The sequence below is a fragment of the Peromyscus maniculatus genome, chromosome 15 (assembly GCF_049852395.1).
Source record: "Peromyscus maniculatus bairdii isolate BWxNUB_F1_BW_parent chromosome 15, HU_Pman_BW_mat_3.1, whole genome shotgun sequence".
In the NCBI taxonomy this organism is placed as follows: domain Eukaryota; kingdom Metazoa; phylum Chordata; class Mammalia; order Rodentia; family Cricetidae; genus Peromyscus; species Peromyscus maniculatus.
The window spans coordinates 14,410,252-14,431,620 of NC_134866.1; the positions used below are offsets into that span (position 1 = coordinate 14,410,252).

At 46.4% G+C, this 21,369-nt stretch overlaps 1 protein-coding gene and 1 non-coding gene across 2 annotated transcripts in view; one reads left to right on the forward strand and one right to left on the reverse strand.

Annotated features, from left to right (window-relative positions):
• The window catches only part of Myo10 (myosin X), a 174,390-nt gene that overhangs the window by 97,968 nt on the left and 55,053 nt on the right, over positions 1-21,369 (reverse strand). Inside the window, exons 3-4 of the mRNA XM_042261382.1 lie at positions 20,752-20,910; positions 4,225-4,412 (exon numbers count right to left, since the gene is read on the reverse strand). Coding sequence (XP_042117316.1) covers positions 4,225-4,412; positions 20,752-20,910 — 347 coding nt within the window. The remainder of the gene's footprint in view (positions 1-4,224; positions 4,413-20,751; positions 20,911-21,369) is intronic.
• Positions 12,009-12,197, forward strand: LOC121822990 (U2 spliceosomal RNA). The gene has a single exon (XR_006064291.1). It is a non-coding gene; the product is annotated as a U2 spliceosomal RNA (small nuclear RNA).

Sequence of the window (21,369 nt, forward strand, 5' to 3'; positions counted from 1 at the left end):
TCTTTATTTTTGGACAGGGTTTCTCTGTGTGGCTTTGCGCCTTTCCTGGGACTCACTCTGTAGCCCAGGCTGGCCTTGAACTCACAGAGATCCACCTGGCTCTGCCTCCCGAGTGCTGGGATTAAAAGGCATGCGCCACTACTGCCCAGCACACATACGTTTTTTTAAAAATTAATTTTTCAAAAATGTAGTTTAGGAGCAGAACAATCTTGAAATGGAGATCAAAGAGGTATAGACCGGAACTTTAAAGGCCTGGCGCAACCACAGCCAGCTGGGGATGTCAGCCAAGGCTGAACCACTAGACCCTGTCAGGTTTCAAACAGGCTCCTTTCCTATTTGCTTGATAATGTGGAGGGCTAGGAATCAAATATCCTCTGATTTTAATGTCAATAGCATGAGAGAATATTGTGAGACTAGAAAGACACATGTCGTCCACCAGGGGGCAGAGCAGGCCCAAGAAAACCAAACTGATGCCTGTGTCCTACAACTTAGCTTTAAAATTTCTTGTTCTCTTAATTCCCACACCTCCCCTGAAGAGGAGGAGGAGAAGGAAGAGGAGCAGGAGGAAGAGGAGGAGGAAGAGGAGGAGGAAGAGGAGGAGGAAGAGAAAAAAAGGAGGAGAAGGAGGGAGAGGGGAAGAAAGAGGAGGGGGAAGAGGAGGAGGAACTCCCTGCCTCTGCTTCCCAGTGCTGGGATGGAAGGTGTGCATGCTGGGAACCGCCTGTTTGGTGCTCACTCCCCAGCCTGTGGATAAAAACACCACCGTCTTCTGCTTTATCATACCTGCATGATGACTGCACTGATTTTCCCCAACTGTTCTGGTCTAGCAAGTGTTGTCCCAGTCATGTTCTCATCCGCCACTGTCCCCCAAAGTAACAAGGCAAGCACTTATCAGTACCAAGTATCTCAGTACCTAAATGTGAAGCACAATTTGATATTATGGTATGTTCTGCTTCCTGCTAATCTCAGAACAGTATCCTCATATGCTAAAATGACTTCAAATTCTAAATGTTAAAATTTCTAGAGTAGGGTATGGTGGTGCACACCTTTAATCCCAGCACTCAGGAGGCAAGAGTAGGTGGATCTCTGTGAATTCGAGGACAGCCTGTTTACACAATGAGTTCCAGGACAGCCTTTCTTTAAAAAAAGGAGTGTGTGTGGGGGTGCTAGAAAGATGGCTTAGAGGTTAAGAGCACTGGATGTTCTTCCAGAGGTCCTGAGTTCAGTTCCCAGCAACCACATGGTGGCTCACAACCATCTGTAATGAGATCTGGTGCCCTCTTCTGGCCTGCAGTCATACATGCAGGCAGAACACTGTATACAAAATAAATCTTAAAAAAAAAAAAAAAATCTAGAAAGTTACCTTAAAAATATCCATAATCAAGCTGCTTATTTTCTTCCCTTCTTCCTCTCTCTCTTTCTTTCTCTCTCTCCTTCCTTCTTTCTTTCCCTTTTCTCTTATTTATTCATATACTTATTTATTTACATTTTTTGAGGCAGAGTTTCTCTGGGTAACCCTAGCTGTCCTGGAACTTACTCTGTAGACCAAGTTGGCCTTGAACTCAGAGATCTGCCTGCCTCTGTCACCTAAGTGCCAGGATTAGAGGCGTGCACCACCATCACCCAGCCAGTAGCACATTTCTAATCCTAGCCCTCAGCAGACTGAGATTCATGCATCCTGAGTCCAAGGTCAGCTTGGGCTACATGCATAGACCCTGACTTAAAAGGGCAAAACCCAAACTACAATCTCACATGGTACTTGCGCCACAGGTCAAGTTACTTTATTAGGCATGCTATTCTTTAAAGCTATTTCTGCACAAAGTGGGTAGCTTCACTCTGCTTAGCTTTGAATCAGCACGATCCCTGCTTGAATTACTGAATACCCTGACAGTTCTGTCCAAGTTACTGCTACAGCCTTGCACGTTAAGTACTATACTGACGAAGAGAACAGAGCCCATCTCTCCACATGCCTTGGGGGAGGGGAAATTAGCTCAGTCAGTCATGTGCATGTAATTTCCAGTTGGGCAAAAAGCAGGGAAACTTTCAACAAGTATCATGGGCAGATCCTGCAGTATGAGAACTGTGTGGCGCCTGCAATGGTCATTATAGTGACCACATCAAAGCCTCCAAAAGGGTCCCATGCCTTCAAGCCTGGCACAGTGAACAATACACCATAATCCTGTAAAAACACGTTAGCCATTATATGACAGTATGAACACATCTCAAATGTCTTCAGGCACACTCTCCATTGCTTTGCCTGGGGTCTGTGGGAGGACCTCCACTGGAACCCCTCCCCCTGACAAGAAGAGTTTCTCTGATCTGGGGAGAGGAGATGGGGGTGAGGCATGCTCTGCTCAGTCCCAGATCCAACCTTCACCATCTGGGAATTGCTCTCCCATGGTGATGAAGCCCCCCCATTACCTGGCTGCATCCATGACCAGGTGGTCTGTCTGTGTAACACGGGGCTACAGTTTTGGCCAGCTTGATTGGCTTGAAGTCTAAAAATGACATACGGCTCTCCATCTGTCTCCTGTGTCTTACTTTCACGGAACTGGAGATCCTGGGGCTGTCTATCTACGGCCCTCCCCCAAACCCAAACTGTCCTTTCCACTTTCCTGCCTCTTGAAATAATAGAATGTTTTTTTTTTTTTTTTTTTTTTTCCACAAGCTGGGGCTAGAAAGCCATGTAAAGCAGCTGTCAAAGTCATTCACAACAGCAGCTCCGAGGACTGTCACTCCTCAGCAACAGTCATGTCCTATGAATGAATGGACACCTGGAGGGATGAATGAATGAAATGCTTTGATACTCCATGGAAACCTGAGCACATCCATCATATCTGTGTTGGACATCACCCAGGCCATGCTGATCCCCCCGGAACAGGCTCCCAGTACAAACAATAAGTTCTAATGGGATGCCACCAGGATGTATGCCGTGGGCCAATTTGTATTCGTTAACGATAAAATTTAAGAAAATTATTAAAAAAAAAAAAAAAACCACGTACTCCAGTTCTTTTTAAAATGTGGTTCTTAGTGGGAAAGGTTTTTATGGTATGGGATCCTACTAGGTTAGTTTCCCAGTAAGTAAGAGCTGGGAATGTTGGTTGACGGACACACAAGGAATCCCAGCACTTGGGAGGACAAGGCAGAAGGAAGGGCGTGTGTGAGCTGGACAACCATGTGAGCGACACAGGAACATCCTGTCTCAGAGACAACCAAAGACATAAAGTTAGACTTGGCTCAAACAGGCATGTCATAGTTAACACAGAATGATTTTAAATAAACATGTCCTTGTACCATTCTCTTAACATAGGCATAGTAATCTCTCTTTCTCCACCTAATTCATAGGTAAACTGTAGGACAGTGGGTCTCAAGCTTCCTAATTCTGTGATCTTTAATATATTCCCTCATGTCATGGTGACCCCAAACCATAATATTTTTGTTTTGTTTTGTTTGCTTGTTTTCGAGACAGGGTTTCTCTGTGTAGTTTTGGAGCCTGTCCTGGAACTTGTTCTATAGACTAGGCTGGCCTTGAACTCACAGAGACCCGCCTTGCCTCTGCCTCCTGAGTGCTGGGATTAAAGATGTGTGTCACCACTGCCCGGCCATACAATTATTTCTGATGCTATTTCATAACTGTAATTTTGCTACTGTTATGAATCATGTTTTCTGAAGGTCTTAGGTGAACCATATGAAAGGGTCAGCCATCCTAAAAGGGGTCACAACCTACAGGTTGAGAACCACTGGTTTGGGGGCATCACATTATAAAAAAAAATTCTTAAAATCAGGACATTGTCATCTAGGGTGATTTCTATCATAGCAGAGAAAAAGGCAGTCTTGTTCAAATACTTGAGCATCATGACTAGCGTTCTAAAATACGTAAAATATTTCAAATATGAGACACCCATCTATCTTTAAATAAGCAGACTGACCGTGCTTTATCCACGAAATAGCCTGAAGAATAATTCAAGGAAATTGGGAGGAAGGAAAAGAAAACGGGAATGTATAAACGATGATCGAACAAATGAATGAATGGAGGGCCTAGGTGGGGCAAAAACGCAACCCGGCACAGTCCATCTGCGAGCTCCATGTGTCTTCCGACTGTCCTCAGCGGGAGCCAGGGGGTTGGAGGGCTCCTATCCCACCAGCGGCGCTTGCAGGTTTGCGCTGGGCTGGGGACCGTCCGTCGGCCTCCCCCTCACACCCACCTCTCCGCTCCTGGCTCACCTGATGAGGATGCACTGGTTGTCATAGCGCTTCCACAGGCAGCGGTAGCACTCGTTGGCGATGGCGAAGATGTGCGGCGGGAGCTCGCCCAGATGGCACCTGCTGTACAGCTCCATGGTGGCGCGCTCGTACAGGCCGGCGATGGGCTGATAGGGGTTCACAGAGGCGATGATGGAGCCGATGTAGGTCTGCAAGCAGAGGGGAAGGGCCGGGCAGCGTTACCGGGGGGCGGTGAGCCAGGCTCGGATCACACCTCACCTGCTCTGCACTCTGCACAGGGACCTGGACCGACCCAGGGAAAGGATAGTCTCACCGGGCCTCGGTGCCCATGGCCCACGCCGGCCGGCCCTACGCCCTAATCCTGTCACTGCGCAGGTGCGCCGGGCCGGTTCAGAGCAGGCTTTCTGGGAAAGGTTAACAGCGAATGAGGATGGCGATGAGCCCAGACCAAATCCCTGTTCCCAGGTGACCTCCCCGGCTGCAATCCTTTCCTGGCACAAAGCCCAGTCAGTTCCGGTTCCCTTCCTCCACCAGCGGCTGTTATGAAACAGCAGGTGACAAAGGCAAAAAATAGAAAAAAAAACGGGCAGGGGGTGGGGTGGGGAGGGAGGACGGTGCTACTGGATGTGGGGAACGCAGTTTGGGTGTGGGGAAACTTGTGGAGGTCACCTGTTATGGACGCTCGACGCACAGCACTGGGGATGTTGAAATAACTATCCCAGGGGCAAACCCCATGTTAGGGGCTGTCAGTCACTTTTTAGGGTTTTTTTTCGAAATAAGTCTCTATGTAGTCCTGGCTGTCCTGGAACTTGCTCAGTAGACCAGGCTGGCCTCGAACCCAAGAGATCCGCCTGTCATTGCCTCCCGAGTGGTGGAATTAAAAGCATGCACCACCACACCTCGCTGTGCAGCCACAGGTTTCTAAGCATCATGAGGAGACTGTTTAGGAAATGCTACAATACCTCATGACGTGCCATCTAACTTGTTAGGGGCATCCGTGCCTTCGAGCATCACCTTTCTCAGCCAACATCTGGGCGGAAATTACTCAGCTTCCCCCCCCCCCCCCCAGAGCAGTACAGCGCAAGCTACTTACCACAGCTTAAAGCTATGGGCTCCCTCCACAGGGACTTCATCATTGGCATTTCTGCATCTAGGTTCCCCAGTTTTCCCGGAGTCACACACAGCCAAGGCAGTATGTCAACACAAGGAAGCAGCATCCTGCAGACACCTCCCGCCTCCCAGGGAGCACACTTGCTGCGGCTTTACCAGGGCCCGTGTGTCCTTCTCCATTTCCCGTGTGTCCAAGCCCTGGCCCACAGTACCTAAAAATAGCACCTGCCCTTGAAGACTGGGCCTTGAAAGGGTGACCAATTTACACCCAGGCTCCTAGGGGGCATCTGAATCCAATTCTGCCTGGTGTCTTCATAAGGAACGGGCCGAGAGCCCAGGCATGCACACTTGGAAGCAGGCCAGTAGAAAAAGGCAGAAAGAACCTGTCGCACCTGCTGACCACTTTGTGCCTAGACCCCTGGTCTCCGGAACCACAAAGTACGTGTTGTGTTGTGGGGATCTGTCATGGCAGGCTGGGCACGCCATACGCAGGCCTAACCCCTTCAGAATTCACAATGACTGTGGGAGGCACACAGCTCCACTACACCTATTTTTCTTATTCAGGTGAAGAAACTAGGGAGTGAGGAGAAAATTCTGACAACAGCCACGGAGTCAGTAAGTGGTAGAGGCGAGATCTGAATCCAGGCACCTAACGCTAGAACCTCCCGTTACCACATTCGTTAAAGTACGGCAACCCTACAGGGTAGGGGGCAGCAAAGGTAGACAGAAAGTCCAAACATTCTGAGAACATCTGTACCTCATTATAATAATTTGTAGTGATTTATATTCACAGTAACTGCCAAGAACACCAGGCAAAGTAATGTATGTTCAGAGCAACTTTTTAAATGTAAGAAAGGCTAGATTGGGGAAATAGTCTGAACCAAAAAGAGATTAAAAACCTGAATGGCATTACCATGGTAATTGCACTCTTAGGTTTATAACCAAAAAGAATGGAAAGCAGATATTCAAACATTTGCACACCCATATTGAAAGCAACATTATTCACACAGCCAAAGGGTATGAAACCTAAATGCCTACCTTCAGATCAAAACGTGAGAAAGCTGTGGTATAGCCATACAACGGAAAAATCTCTAGGCACAGAAAAGGAACACAGCGCTTATATACCAATGTAGAGGGTTTGAAAGTATACCAGCTTGGAAACACCAGACACTTCCGGAATAGGCAAGGCCACAGAAACAGGAGGATCGGGGCTGGAAAGAACTCCCTGCGGGTGGTAACGGTTCATCAGTACCAGGTTTCCCTTTGGGGTGATATAGATATTTGGGGACTAGATTAAAGTGGGCGCTGCTCAACATCCTAAATGCACCGTGTCTCACTGGTTCATAGACTTCACGTGACAAACTTCATGTTAAATAAAGTTCACCTCAATCAGACAAATTAATGTTATTTTCTATGTAAATATGCAGGTCTTTGGAAATACAGATGCCCCAGAAAGTCCACTTCTCTTTGTCACATCTCTGTAGGGAAAATTGAGCCAGAAAGAAAGACAGAAGCCACTCCTCCCACTGCGGGAGGAGAAGGGTGACACGCAGGCATTCTGGTCCCTTTTCATGTGTTAGTCTCTGTGGAGGAGACACTCAGGCTCCATTTTGTCCATCTGTCTCCTTTCTGTCCTTAGTGCTGTTTTTCAATGCTGTTAATCATCAATCAAAAGCATTCATTCTTTCACTGTGCGATACCTTTTCACTCACATCAACAGAGGTCAACGGTCAATGCCATCACTCTTTAGAAAGCCAAATGTGCCAGCAGAGGAGCAACTACATGCCATCAACATAACGGCTTAGATGGGCACATGAGCTGGGCCTGGGACAGGTAGAATATGATAGCCACAGGTACTGCATTCAGTAGATTTCCACATCTGATTCACTTAATTTGGTGTAAAGTTGTATACCTATCATTAATGAGATTATTTGTTAAAATGATATATCATGTCTTGGTTATTCTGCATGTCTATTCTTAACATTTGTATGGTGTTGTAAAATTCTGATGTGTGTGTGTGTGTGTGTGTGTGTGTGTGTGTGTGTATGCAACATGTGTGGGTTGCTTGTATTGCTTGTAGAGGCCAGAAGAGGTCACTGGATCTGCAGGAGCTGCGGTTACAGGCATTAGTGCGCCATCTGACATGCACTTGGGAACTGGTCCTCTGGAAGAGCAGCAGGTGCTCTTCTCCACTGCACCACTCTCCATCCCTCTGCGACCAGATCCCGTACTGAACCTTGACCTCACTGATTCAGCTAGGCTGGCCAGCAGTGAGCTCCTCCGGGAATCCGCCTCCCTCCACCTCGGGAGTAGGGTTAAGACAAGTGCTACCGCACCTAGATTTTTATGATGGTGCTGGGACCCGAACCTGAGACCTCTTCCTTGCAAAGCAGGCACTTCCATCTTCCCATCCCCACCCTTGTTTCTAAAACTATCAGTAATTCTCAATGCTCTTTTCTGCAAGCTTGCTTAAAAACAAAGTGCTTATTTCTGCTGCAGCCTCAAAGCCATGTTCCCCTTTTATGACTGGGGAGCCTCTAAATCACACAGCATCCTTTGGGATATGGCTCATTCTGACAGCATGGATAGCGTGATTGCTCTGTAAACAAGAGACATAATGACCTTCATTAGCAATGGTAAAGACAGAGCAGCCAAAATGGTCTTTTTTGCAGTAATTCAGGCTGGACTTGCCCAGTGAAATAGTTCCCAATGATCAGTCTGGCAACTGTGCTGGTTACACACAGCCCGAAAGGCTGGGTCCACATGCTGTTCCCACCCAATGACAGTGCTTCCTGGGGTCAAAGGAAGCTGAGTACTTCTGGCAACAGCTATTCTGCTTGAAGGCAGTCCACAGAGCTTGGAAATGTGTGGTGTATCTCAGTGGCCATACTTGTCAAACTTCATGAAAAGCGCTATGATTCCTTTCCCCACTGACGTGCCCACTACCACCCAGGGCCACCAACTACAGCTAGCCCGTGACCTGAAGCTCACTAACACCATTCTAGAAACATCTAAAGACTCCTTCATGAAGCCACCACCGTTCAGGAGAGGAAGCCATGGATGCCAATAGTCACCTTAACCAAGATTCTCTAGAGTCCGTGATATAGACAGAAGACAAGGCCATCAGGGCTGCTGTGGGTTTAAGGAAAAGACTAACCGCCTAATGTCACAGCATCTCCAGTGACCGTCCACATCTCCTAAAGCCATTCTGACCTCCACACCCGGCTCTTAGGACACAGGGGGGGGTGCTCTGCTCAGTTACCTCTCGCTTCGAGAGTGGCCAGGCTATCGAGAACTTCAAATTCATAAAAACATGGCGGAGAGGTATAATTCTTGCCTCGAAACCTTGATTTTTCCACAGCCTGGAAGGAAACTGCTGAAGTCTTCAGCATGTGCCTGTGTGTCCTCAAACACAGGGTAGTAGCTGATCTAACCTATCCCTGAGGAGTTTTGGTCTCACCCAAGCTCCGCGTCCACACACACGATGCCCACAGTGGACAAGGTAGATGACCTGCCAATCTATGCTGAAATCATCGCAGGCCCTTGAGGCCAGGCAATGCTGCCAGAGGACCCCGATGGCTCCACTGGAGAATGGTGCCATAGGTGATGGCCTGTGGAATGAAGGGCTATGTCTGAGGGATGACCTAGGGGGCCGAAAGTGGTCTGCCAACAGGAGAGCTTTATTGCAGAAACCAGACAATGGATGATACCAAACGGAGTTGTTCTCTTACTTTTCATTTTAGACATACATTTCAGTATGTTGAAAACTTCTCATCTTTTGGGGCCGGGGACTTAACTCAGAGGCAGAGCCCTGCTTAGCTGTATTAAGTCCTGAGTTTGATCTCCAGTGCCACAAAAATCAACCACCTTTGTACCTTTTAAGGTAAATTATTAGTGAAACTGTGAGTGCCTTAGAGGCTGCCCACTCTAAGATATGTGTTGGCCTTTCACACTCCGTGCACTTTTATAGCTTCTGCCCAGCCTAGCAGTTGAATGTTCCTGCCCTAATACAGTTTGGGATACATCTCCCTGTCGGGGAAATGACATCAAGTGGAGCTGTAACCTGATTATTAAAAACCAAGCAGTTGGAGCTGGGGGATGTAGTTCAGTGGTAGAGTACTTGCTTGACATGTTAGAGGATTGGGTTTGGTTCCCAGTATTGACAGAACAAATGTCTCCTTTACAATACCCCTGTTGGTATACAGGGTGGATACAGCTCTTCCAACCTGAATACAAGAGGTTTACTATTTTCACTTATCACCATCAATACCACAGTGCTGCTTTTAATGGATTCCAGGGCCCAAAAACTTTTCCCTTGCCATAGGAATTTTTGTTCTTTTTCTTTTTTTAAAGACACAAGTTCTCGGGGGCTGGAGAGATGGCTCAGTGATTAAGAGCACTGGCTTCTCTTCCAGAGGTCCTGAGTTCAATTCCCAGCAACCACATGGTGGCTCACAACCATCTCTAATGAGATCTGGCACACAGACAGAACACTGTATACATAATAAATAAATAAATCTTTAAAACACACACACACACACACACACACACACACACAAGTTCTCCTGTAGCTGAGGCTGGCCTTATTATCCCTCCTCAGCTTCCCAAGTGCTAGGATGATAGGCTTGTGGCACCATGACAGTGTTCTTTGTTACAGGATTTTAGATGAATCGTAAGCCTACATTTTCCCCCAAACAACTTTAGCTGACATTTCATGATTCTAGGTGTGGCGGTTTGAAAGAGAATGCACCCCCACCCCAGCATAGGCTCAAATGCTCAGCACCTGGTTGTTGAACTGTTTAGAAGGACTAGGAGGTGTGGCCTTGTTGAAGGAGGCATGGCCTTACTGGAGGAGGTGTGTTACTGGGAGTAGGCTTGGAGGTTTCAAAAACCCACAACAGGTTGAGTCTCAGTCTGTCTGTCTGTCTGTCTGTCTGTCTGTCTCTCTTAGTCTCTCTCTCTCCTAACTCCCTCCCTCTCCACCTCTCTACCCGTTGCCTGCAGATTAGGATGTAAAGCTCTCAGGTACCTCTCTGCAGCAGCATGCCTGCCCATCTACACCACACTCCCTGCCACGATGACAATGGACTAATCCTTTGAAGCTGTAAGCAAGCCCCAGTTAAATGCTTTCTAGGGCTTGTCTTGGTTACGGTCTCTCTTCATAGCAATAGTAACTAAGACACCAGGCAAAGAGGGCTATCTATGCATATCATCAGCCTTTAGTTGCTAAACAAGACCCTTCCATGTAGGCAGGCAGAGGCCGCCACTTTAACGTCTTCCATGATATGAAGATGGCGCCTCTACAGTTCCTTGGTGGGTCAGTAGGGGTAAGGATGGGAATCAGGTTTTGACAGATACCACACTGTGGATTAACAGCAATGGTCTCTACCGCCAACACACAGAGCTCAGCTCAGCCAGAGTCCCTGTTTTGTGTGCTCTTTTTGACTTACATCTAGAATCCATCCAAGATACTGCCTTGCTCAGGGCCTCACCATACTTGGATTCAACCTTCACAAGCCGTTTCTCCATAATTCCCAGTCTCTCTCCTTCCATACCACCTCTGAAAAGGCCATATAACACCCTACTCAACTACAGAACACATGGGTCAGGATTGGGCTGTATATACAAGAGGAGCTTCAGGGTGCTCTCACTCTGTTAGCGCACTTGCTGATGTCCACGTAATCACCAAACTGCCTGGATCCTTTCTCAGACATCATCCCCACCATTCAGTGATATGTGACCGCATTCTCAGAACAATGGCTTCAGTCCACAGAAGGACTAAAGTTTAGTAAAACTTTAACTGTCTGTGCCAGTGTAGGTACCAAAGCACACTTCTGAACCTCACAATGGAAGCGTATTTAGAAACAACCACTCCAGCCATTGTTCACAATAGCCTACCCAAATAACAAGTTACAGTGTTTGAAACCTAGCCCAAAATAATCATGGTCAAAGACGGCTCCCCAGTTAAGGAGGCCACCCTTTGCAAAAGTGATTTTGTCTCTGAAACCCAGGCTGTGTCTTTAGAAGGTCAGTAAACAGTCAGAGAAATGCAACAGGGAGCTAAAGTCAAAGTGGCAGGTGGAGGGAGAGGGGGAGAAGGGGAGAAGGGGCTGGCATGTGCTACCCAGTGGGGCGGAAGGGCCCAGCACTGTAAAGACCCTAACAGCTGCGAAGCAGCATGGCTTGCGAGCTTTGATCAGTCTGCACTCTATAAAAAGGTATTATTACTGCTCCAAAAATGGCCATGATGACTCTGCAGCTTAAGGCCGGACACACGCAGGTGCCAGCTTCTGCATGCTGGATTCCAAAGCATTCCACAGCACTACACAACACAGTCATTTTTATGGCTGCTCAGAAATAGAAAATGCATCCTATTTTTGAAGCATGTAAACTTTCTTGCCAGGAGAGTTCCACATAGCTTACCCTGAAAGACATACTTCCTTGCCCATTTTAATAATTCGGAACAGCCCTCTGCACATGTTGCCTAAAAATGCTAAGACAAACTCATTGTGTTTCTTCAACACCAAATCTATCAAAATTCAGGGCTGGAAAAAACAGAATGTACCTATATCTAACCCATCAAAAATTTAATTTGATTTCACAGTGTATGTCAAAACACCATGTTGTATATCTTAATAAAGTGTTTTGTTTTTATTTTTTTTTTAGTCATGCACATAACTTCTTGGCCTTTTGACTGAGATCAAGTGGAGTCACTGTTCTTGTCAGTTTTATATCGGATGCACCCCTGTATCTAAGAATGATATATTAAGTGTATTTTTAGAGACGGAAAATGGAGTAGCTTGTTATGTCCACTCCACACATTGGCTCGGTACTGCAGTAGCTCTAGGAAGGGTGTTCCCCATCTTACAGTAAAATCAAGTATAATTTAAAAAATCTTGCAGGACCCACAGGCTTTAGCTGCCCTGAGTTACAGACATGGAGGTAGCCATGTGGGATGTCAGAATTTCCCCAATGGAGCAGCTAATCTGGACAGCAGGGTCTAGAGAAGCGCCAACACCTGGTCCTCAGCTCTAGTGCCACGCTCCCTGATCCATGGCTTAACATCTCTAGACCAAGATTCTGATCAGCTATAGCCTGGCCCCCCTCCATTACCATACATGATTACTATCTGGAAGCGCTCCACGAGTCAGAGGAGTTTATTATTGTCACCGCTAACACCTCTCTTCACCTGTGGCCCTGCAGGGCTGGAGAACAGAGGTCAAGTAGGCCGAAACGTACCAGAGAAACTGGTTATCTACAGTTTGTGCTATGGGCTATTTTCCTAAAGGCAGAAGCTGTCAAGAGGAGCAAATCACTTCTTTCAGATTTATTTTCCACCCACCATCTCTCCGTCTCCTCTTGTAGTCATCCTAGTTCAATATGGCGGTGGTTCACTTTCTAAATCTTTACCTTGCGTGGACTTCAGCTTGAGACTCATTTCCTCAATGGGCTGCCACACCTCTTCCTGTGGATGCCCCACAGATGGCTCAGATCCAACCTGGACGAGGCTAGCCTCTCCTGAGCACCTGTCTCCTCCCACAGAGCCGCACCTCGACAACGGCACCAGACCTAGCCAAATGGCAACCAGTGATCTTATAGAAAGTCAGAGTCTTAGAGCCAACAAGATGACGCAGGAAAAAAGGCACTTGTCACCAAACCTAGTGACCTGTGCTCGATCCCCAGGACCATGGAGGAGACAATCAACTCCTACAAGCTGTCCTCTGCCCTCCAAATGTGCACCATGGCATGATGACATGCATGTGTATGAACACACACACACACACACACACACACACACACACACACACACACACAGGAAGAGAGAGACAGAGACAGAGAGAGACAAAGAGAGAGAGGGAGAGAGTGGGAGAGAGAGCAGGAGACTCATAATAAATTAAATAAAATTTATAATTTTTAAAAAAGTAAATGCAGCCTCCCTGCCAGCTAATGTGACTACAGAATTGGATTCTGCTTCCCTGACTCTATAACGAAGACATCACCATTTCCAGTTTAGTTTACTGGTCAACTCTTCTCCCAGATCTGTCACCTCCTAGCGTTAGGCCAAAATTTTGTTGCCGGAGTTTCCCTAAAACTCGTGTCTAGCTTCTGCCATCATTTCTCAGGAGTTCAATGAAGTTCATTAACTCTGGTCTCGGGCACCTTCCTGATCAGGGGTTTGCGGCCTTTGTTCCAGTGTTTTGAATGGCCTGCAGTGGGTAAGTGCCTCAAGTGTATCTTTGTGCACACTCAAATGCTGCCACGGGAGCTGCTTTCCTCCTTAGCCAGACATCCCCACAAATGCTCCAAACTGGGGCAGCCAGCATCGGGGCTGAGGAGCACTCTCTGCTGCCTCCTCATCCTGATGCTCAGGCACTGGTCTCAGTGTTTTCAGCTCGCTCACTGTCTCCCGGAGCTGCAGTCAATGGTTTGCTAATGTCTGTCCTCACCAGTCAATTAAGTGCCTTCCACTTACGCAATCTTTCAACAGAGGTTACTGTGAACAAGAGGAATTCTGCAACTCGGGAGCCCAGCACAGAGCCGACAGTCCGACAGTCCGGCAGGGCTAAATTGATATGGATGTACTGCGGACATCCATTGCAAACACCCTCCTCGACATACCCATGCTTTCGTTCTGTCCAAGGGTGCTCTTTGCTCAGTCCTTCTGGGTAAGAAAACCATTTGCCATGGTCTGGTTGCAAAACGTGAAAACACTTTTAAACAACAACAACAACAACAACAACAACAACCGTTAAACGTTAAACATGTTTTTAAAAGACACTAACATCACTGAAACTCAGTACCCAGGTTTAGAAGTTGCAGTGTCCTCATTTCCTGGGAAGGAATTTATGTTTCAAATTCTCTTCCTGTTGAAAGGAGTCTGAACCAAAGGCAAGTCAGTGTGTGTGCGGAACATCACAGAAACACAGGTCCTAACTGCGGCCATAGCTGCCGCCACCGTGTGCGGATGTGGACAGTGGAGACTTGAAGGCACAGTTGAGTCAATTTTGTGAATACACAGAACCAGCCCGATGGTTACAATTACATCTTGGCAACACAAATCTTGATTTCAAGTAAGGGTGAAAAAAAAAAAACAGTCAGAAAACAAGAGCCTCCTCACAAACCACACCACACAGCTGTTTCTGGTGTGTGCCACATGCCAAACCCGACTAAACGGCCAAGCTCTAGGCCCTCCTGAAATCTGTGGCAAGTAGAGATTTTTGATACTGGCTTTCACAATAGACAGAAGCAAACTAAAAGCTCTACTTTGGAACACAAATTTTGGTTATGGTGTGCCCCCAAACAGAAACCTCCATGACAGGACATGTCCATCTTCATTCACGTCACTCATGGTTTCCCGGAGGCAAACGCCACGTCACTCACTGTCTGCTGAAATCAACAGGCCACTGACTGGCCAGAACTTCTCTCTTCCAGGAGCAAGCTTCAAAAGTAACTCAGGAACAATGCACACCTTTACATACTGGAGCTGAAATACCACCTAAACCAAGAAGGGCTATTTTTGAAAGAGCTAAAAATGAATGGGGAGTAGAGCATCTTCCCTGCTCACAGAGCAGGTATCTTCAGACACAATCTGACTCTGCAGCCAGCTCCTTTGATCCTGATCTCTGCTGCTGTTTGTTCAGCAAGACCAACAAACTGGGCGGAACACACACACACACACACACACACACACACACACCGCCTCCTCTGGGGCCCTCCTCGACACCATAAATGCAGGCTCCCTACGGCTCCAGTGATGTGGTCTGGAGCCATTCCTTAGTGGCTGGGAGAGGAGTCTCCTCCGGAACACTAACTCAGAACTGACAGACGCTGTAATGGAGGGAATGTGCGTCTCCTCCCTCTGGCAGCAGGCAAAGCTGCCACACCACCGAGCTGGCAGTCCCCGCCTGCACTTGGACAAGGAGCTTGCTGCCAGAATCAGGGGAAACTCATCCGCTCCAGTCAACACTGTTCAGATGCTAAGACAATCTGAGATGATCCAGACTCCAGGGACAAGTGGGACAGGCCTCCAGAACCCACAAACCCTTCCTCGTCTCCTTGAGGGGCTGCCAACACTTGGTGTCAGGCTTCCCTGCCATCATGCTTCACAAGCTGGGAATGCTTCCTTCGCTCTCTTGTCTGCTTGTTACCTAAGGCCCTTATTTCCATCTCTATGCTGGTCTAAAATCCCCGTCTCTTCAAGGCTGAATTATTCAAACACTCTTGGCTGGCAGATCAGGTCCCTATCAACTGTCCAGGGAAAGTCACTTTTTATAAACTTTTAATAGAGGTAATGTGGACTCTATGCCATCAACTGCACACTTTCCAGATCAGCATGATGGCGGTGGGGGTGGGGGTCCCCAATCTTGACACTTGTGACAAGTTGGGCAGATAATCCCCTGTGGTAGAGGCTGGATAGGTTGGTAGGACGCATTCAAGGGCCTTGAGTGGCTAGAGATCATTAGCATTTCTCAACTTACCTATAATAATCAATAAGAATGTCTTCAGATACTGTCAAATATTCCAGAGAGGCAGTTATTCAGTTGAAAACAAATGCTTTAGGGTTTTCTAACCTTGGATGTCTACCCCCGCTAATTTCCCAGCAAACACCTGGTTCTAGAGTCACAGTCAAGTTTCTCTCCATTTAGTGAGGCCCTCACATACAACCAAACTTTCACCTTTGTGGGATATGTTCATCAGTTCTCATCAGGAGGTGGGAAGGGATGGGACCAGGGAGGAGAGGCCCTCCTCAGACCCCCACCGCCACCCCCACCCAGGGACCATCAGTGAAGACTAGTAGGCATATGTCAAGGAGGCCCAGAGTAGAAGCCAGGGCCACAGTGAGGAGCTACAGTGAAGAACAGGAGAGGATGAGAAGGCAGATGAGGTAAGGCCCTTGACACAGAAGGGCCTGGAGTTCCAGGAAAGGAATCCAGTATTCGAGTCTAAATCAGGGCTTGCAAAGGGGCAATGTCAGGAAGAATGGAGCTGATTCAGGAAGGTCATGGAGTCAAACATGCCAGTGGCAGAACAGAGCCCTGGGGCCTGCAGACACTCCCAGAGAAGAATGCTGCTCAGCTTCTCTTTTCCCAGGGCAGGGATACGCCCTCCCACAGGAGGAGTTAAGGAACAGAGGTCCTGTTCCAGTGACAGGGTCCGAATGAAGACTGTGTTGCACTCACATCCTCCGTCCCTCGGTGAGGGTTGATCTTTAGTTGCTCAATGTGCATGCTGTCAGTTAGCTCTGGGTTTTCTTTCCTGCGAAACTGCAGGCTGAGGCCAGGGACATGCTCTAAACATCTTCCAAATGCCCCTGAACGTGGCGCCAAGTTCCAGGCGGGAGCCTTCTAAATCAAAACTTGTTGGTATGAGATGAGTAAGTTGGATAAGAAAATTCAACAGTTAAAGTTTCTGAAGCCTTCTATTATTCTATTTCAAAACAGCTCTAACAAAAAGAGGGCTATGATAGCTGACCTTTACAAAAACAATTTATAAAAAAGGAAAATTCTGAAAGATTAAATTAGCCATGTGGAGCTGAAGGGGCTTGTGAAGAAAAATGGGGCTCAATGCTCATTTGCCTAGTCTCAAACCTTTTTTTTTTTTTTTTTTTTTTTTTAAAAAGATATTCTTTACCTTTTCCATAGTGGATGGTAAATGGTAGGAAAAAACAAGTTTTCTCTGGATAAAGTCCGTGTGAGCAGAGAGCAGAGAACAGCAGACTTCTTTGCTGGAGGTGGTCTTTCCTACCAACTCAGAGCAGAAAGCCACGGCAGGACATCGGCGTGAATGGAGCCTAGTACCAGGAGTCCCTTTTCATTAATGGAAGGCAGAACACCAGTTCCTCTCCAAAGAACCAGACCTACACTCATCCCTAGAAACTGTGATTATAAATGTCCGTAGTGACGAGACTCCATAGGTATGACTGTGAATGCAGCTAGGCACATTACCAGGGGGTTCTGCTGATTTGATTTGGTTTAATTTTATAATAAAATCATGGGGTGTATATGTATGTGTGTGTTCATGTATGCACACGGGCAGGGGCATATGCACATGTATGTATGCACTTGAGGAGGCCAGAGGTTGATGTCAGCTGTCTTCTTAAATCACTTTTCACTCTGCCTTTGAGAACCCAGGAGTTGCTGACTCAGTTGGGCTGGTTGCTAATCACTCCTCAGGGATCTGTCTGTCTGCTCTCCCACCCAGCATTGGTGTTAACAGTTGCAGGCCGGCTTTTACTAGGGGTCCTTATGCTTACTCAGCGAGCATATCACTGACTGAGCTATCTCCTGGCTCCCTGGCTCTGATCTAATCATGACATTTAAAAACTGTCACCTTTCCTGGGGGGGGGGGGCGGAGAGAGAGAGAATAACCATGTGACCAGAGGAAAGACATGAAGCCACAGAAGGATTTATAAGCTACAAACTATGGTAACAAGGAATGTAGGAGGCTCTGGAAGCTGGGAATTCCTTCCAGATGCCAGTCAGGAATAAAGAACAGATTCTGTCTACAACTGCACATGACTGAATTCTGCTGGCAAGGGGAATGAACAGGAAATGGATACCCCTAGAGCCCCCAGAAAGGAGTGCAGGCCTGCAGATACCTTTATTTCAGCTTGTGAGACGGCTTTTATCCATCATGTCTACACACTGTAACTAGATAGATGAGCTGTTTTGATTGAGCATAATTATGGCACTGTGTTACATCCGAAAGAGAAAATTAAGACAACACCCTTAGCAAAATTCAGAGAACCCCCCCTAAATGCGTTAAGATCTAAACAGGCATTACACAGAGCTGAGACACAGACGAAGTGGTGGCTTTTTTGACTGTGAGCAGTCAAAATGATTCCATTGGAGCATTCACAGGGACTGTACCTCCCGCCAACAGGACAGCAAATGACAAAGTCACAGTGTGTCCTTCCTGGGCAATAAGACAGTTAAGTACATCTCAAAAAGAAAGCGCACTGGGGCATAACTAACTAATTTTACTGCAAGTTCCGTATGAAAAAACCGTGTACTTTTCCCTCAAAAGAGATGGAAAAGAACTTTACGTTAAAAAAACAGGACCAAGATCTTATTCAAAGATTTACTGGGCAATTTAGCTATCAGGTTTAACTTTATTATCATGAAAAGAGAGAAGAGAGTGAAAAAAAAAACTTTTTTAGAAGGCTCTGCTTTTAAAAGCTCTGGGATAGGATTGACCTACTGACCTACTTTCTTATCTGCTGAAAATGTGTAATAAGAATGTCCATCTATTTTCTTATAACAGAAGAGCATGAGTTCAGAAATAAGTGTAAGAGGCATATTACATTTAAAAAATTTCAAAAAAAAATCAAGCTTCATGTTCTAGTATCAGTTAGAACAGACTATTTGTAATGTGCATGGCATTCACCTTTCAAATGTTTATTGCACAATTACTAGGCGTTTGCTGGCATCCTTGGGTCAAAAAAGGCAACGTAAGTCGTTAGAAAACCTAGCAAGTGCATGACAGATCTCAGTGTTAAAAATGAAAACACACGGGGCAGTGGCTGGCATGCGTGCTCTCAACTCACTGCTGACAAGAAAAGAATGAATGCACACCGCCTGTGTGTGCAGAGCGCAAATAATGTGGCTACTTTTACACAAACTTGTATGAATGTCACCTTTTCTGAAGGACATATGGAAAACACTGCAATCTGAAGACTCATAGTCAGGGGACTGGGATGCAACTGGGTTCCTCTTTGCAGGGCTGTCTGAGAGTCAACCTGGCAAAAATGACACTTTCACTGGGCGGCAGTGGTGGCGCACACCTTTAATCCCAGCACTTGGGAGGCAGAGGCAGGCGAATCTCTGTGAGTTCGAGGCCAGCCTGGGCTACAAAGTGAGTTCCGGACAGGCTCCAAAAGCTACACAGAGAAACCCTATCTTGAAAAACAAGACCAAACAAAGACGTTTCCACAGTGTAAAGGAAGGCAAACAAACCTTTCTTCACACTAAAGAAAACTGAGCATTACACCCACATGTCTCTAGTTTCTCCTGTATCTTACCCCTTCCTCCACCTAAGCACAGACAATGAAGACCACACATGCTTCTGTCAGCACCATTCAAAGATCAAAATCATAACAATAAGAAAATTACAATAACCAGAATTCCAGAAACATTGGCAGCGTCAAGCATAACTCCTATGGCACAAAAAATTTACTATAGTCCAAGAATTTCAATAGTATTATTATATTAGTTTTCAAAAGAAAATGACATGAAATTGAATTTGACACAAAAAAATGTCTAAGCAGCTGCCCCCAGTTTTACTTTTTAAAAACTTGCTAACAGACAGACAGACAGATAGAAAAGGGGATGACACGTGTAGGGCAATTAATCTTGATCGGTAGGATAATGTCTGTTTTTCAATTTCAAAAAGTTGTTATAGAGATGAATTTCTTAAGATTTATTTTATTTTTAATTATGTGTATACGTACATGTCTGTATCTGAGTATGTGCAAATGTGAGCGCAGTGTCTGTATTTCAATTGCAGAAAGCTATTAGAGAAATGAATTTCTTAAGATTTATCTTATTTTTAGTTATGTACGTGTCTGTATCTAAGCACCTGCACATGTGAGTGCAGGTGCCCTCGGAGTCCAGAAGAGGGCGTCAATCCTCATGTGAACTGACTGACCTGGGTGCCAGCAACTGAACCTGGGTCCTCTCAAAGACCAGCACACACTTCTGAATGCTGCCCCATTTCTGCAGCCTAAAAATGAACTGTCCATGTTACTTTTTCATTCTTATATTCCATACTACTTATCATATAGGTTGAATCCCACTCCATGAAGGCAGCGAGGAAAAGAGTACACAAAGGCTTTGTATCTGCATGTCTCCACGGAGAACAGCAAAGAGGAACCCTGGAAACTCGGAAAGGCCTTCCATGAAGGCCAGTAGCACCCCAGGATGGACCCTAGAGGCAGAAATGGCCACAAAAAATTCACAAAACCCGAAAAAGTCCAAGGAAAGATAAAGAAGCTTTGATGGAGGGTACTGGCATGTCCTTGGTTGAGGAAGGCAAAGGATCCTATATGATTTCTTTGCCACCAAAGAACACTTAGCACCAAGACACAAGGTGTGTCTGCACAAGAAGCAAGAGGATGAGTCACTTCAAACCGCAGAGGACCCCTCAACAGGAAGGTGAGGAGAACCTGCTTTTTTCTCTCAAGTTTCTAACTTGGCAAAACTTTACAAAACATAGATTTTTCAGAAATCAATGAGAGGCACTCGAACGGCAGGACATATTCTTTGGAAGTGGGAAAAAAAAACCAGAACACTCCAACCTGAGGGGCCTCTGTGTATGGGGGGTAGCGTGCTGGGGATGGATAACCGAGCTCGTGAAGGTTGGGCCAGCACACTGAGCTACACACACCTCTTCCCCTGAGGAACTGCAGGCGGAACTTACGTATATCTGTTTCCTCTTGTATCGCTGGAATAAGTTGTACATGATGGAGCCTCCGTGGAGTTCGGTCAGGGAGGCCATGTCATCCACGCCCTCCTCATTCATGGGGTGCATGGCGGTCACCTTTTGGTGGGTGATTGTGCTCTGCTTGTAGGTGAACACCTGAGGGTAAGAATGAATTTCACTGTTTAGTCTTCAGTAGATGACTTCTTCAGAGGTGCCCAGATTGGTAAAACAACCTCAGTACAAACAGTCGACATGTTAGAAATGCATTTTTTTCATCTTCTTTATGGCATCTATATATTTTCTAAAGGAAGAAATTATTTTGACAGCTGCTAGTAAACTTTAGAAGACATTATAAAGTGTCAATCATCCTTGGGGACTCACAGTAACCTTAAATTCATATTTCATTCCTCTACACCGTTCTTTAATGGGTATAAATCAGGGAACTAAGCATGGGCTGGTGAAATGGTTCAGTGGTTAAGAGCACTTCTTGCTCTTGTGGAGGACCCAGGTTTGGTTTTCAGAACCCGCAGACACTTCCAACCATCCGTAACTCTAGTCCCAGGCGATCTGATGGCCTCTTCAGAACTCCAAGGCTACCAGGCACAAGGTGGTATA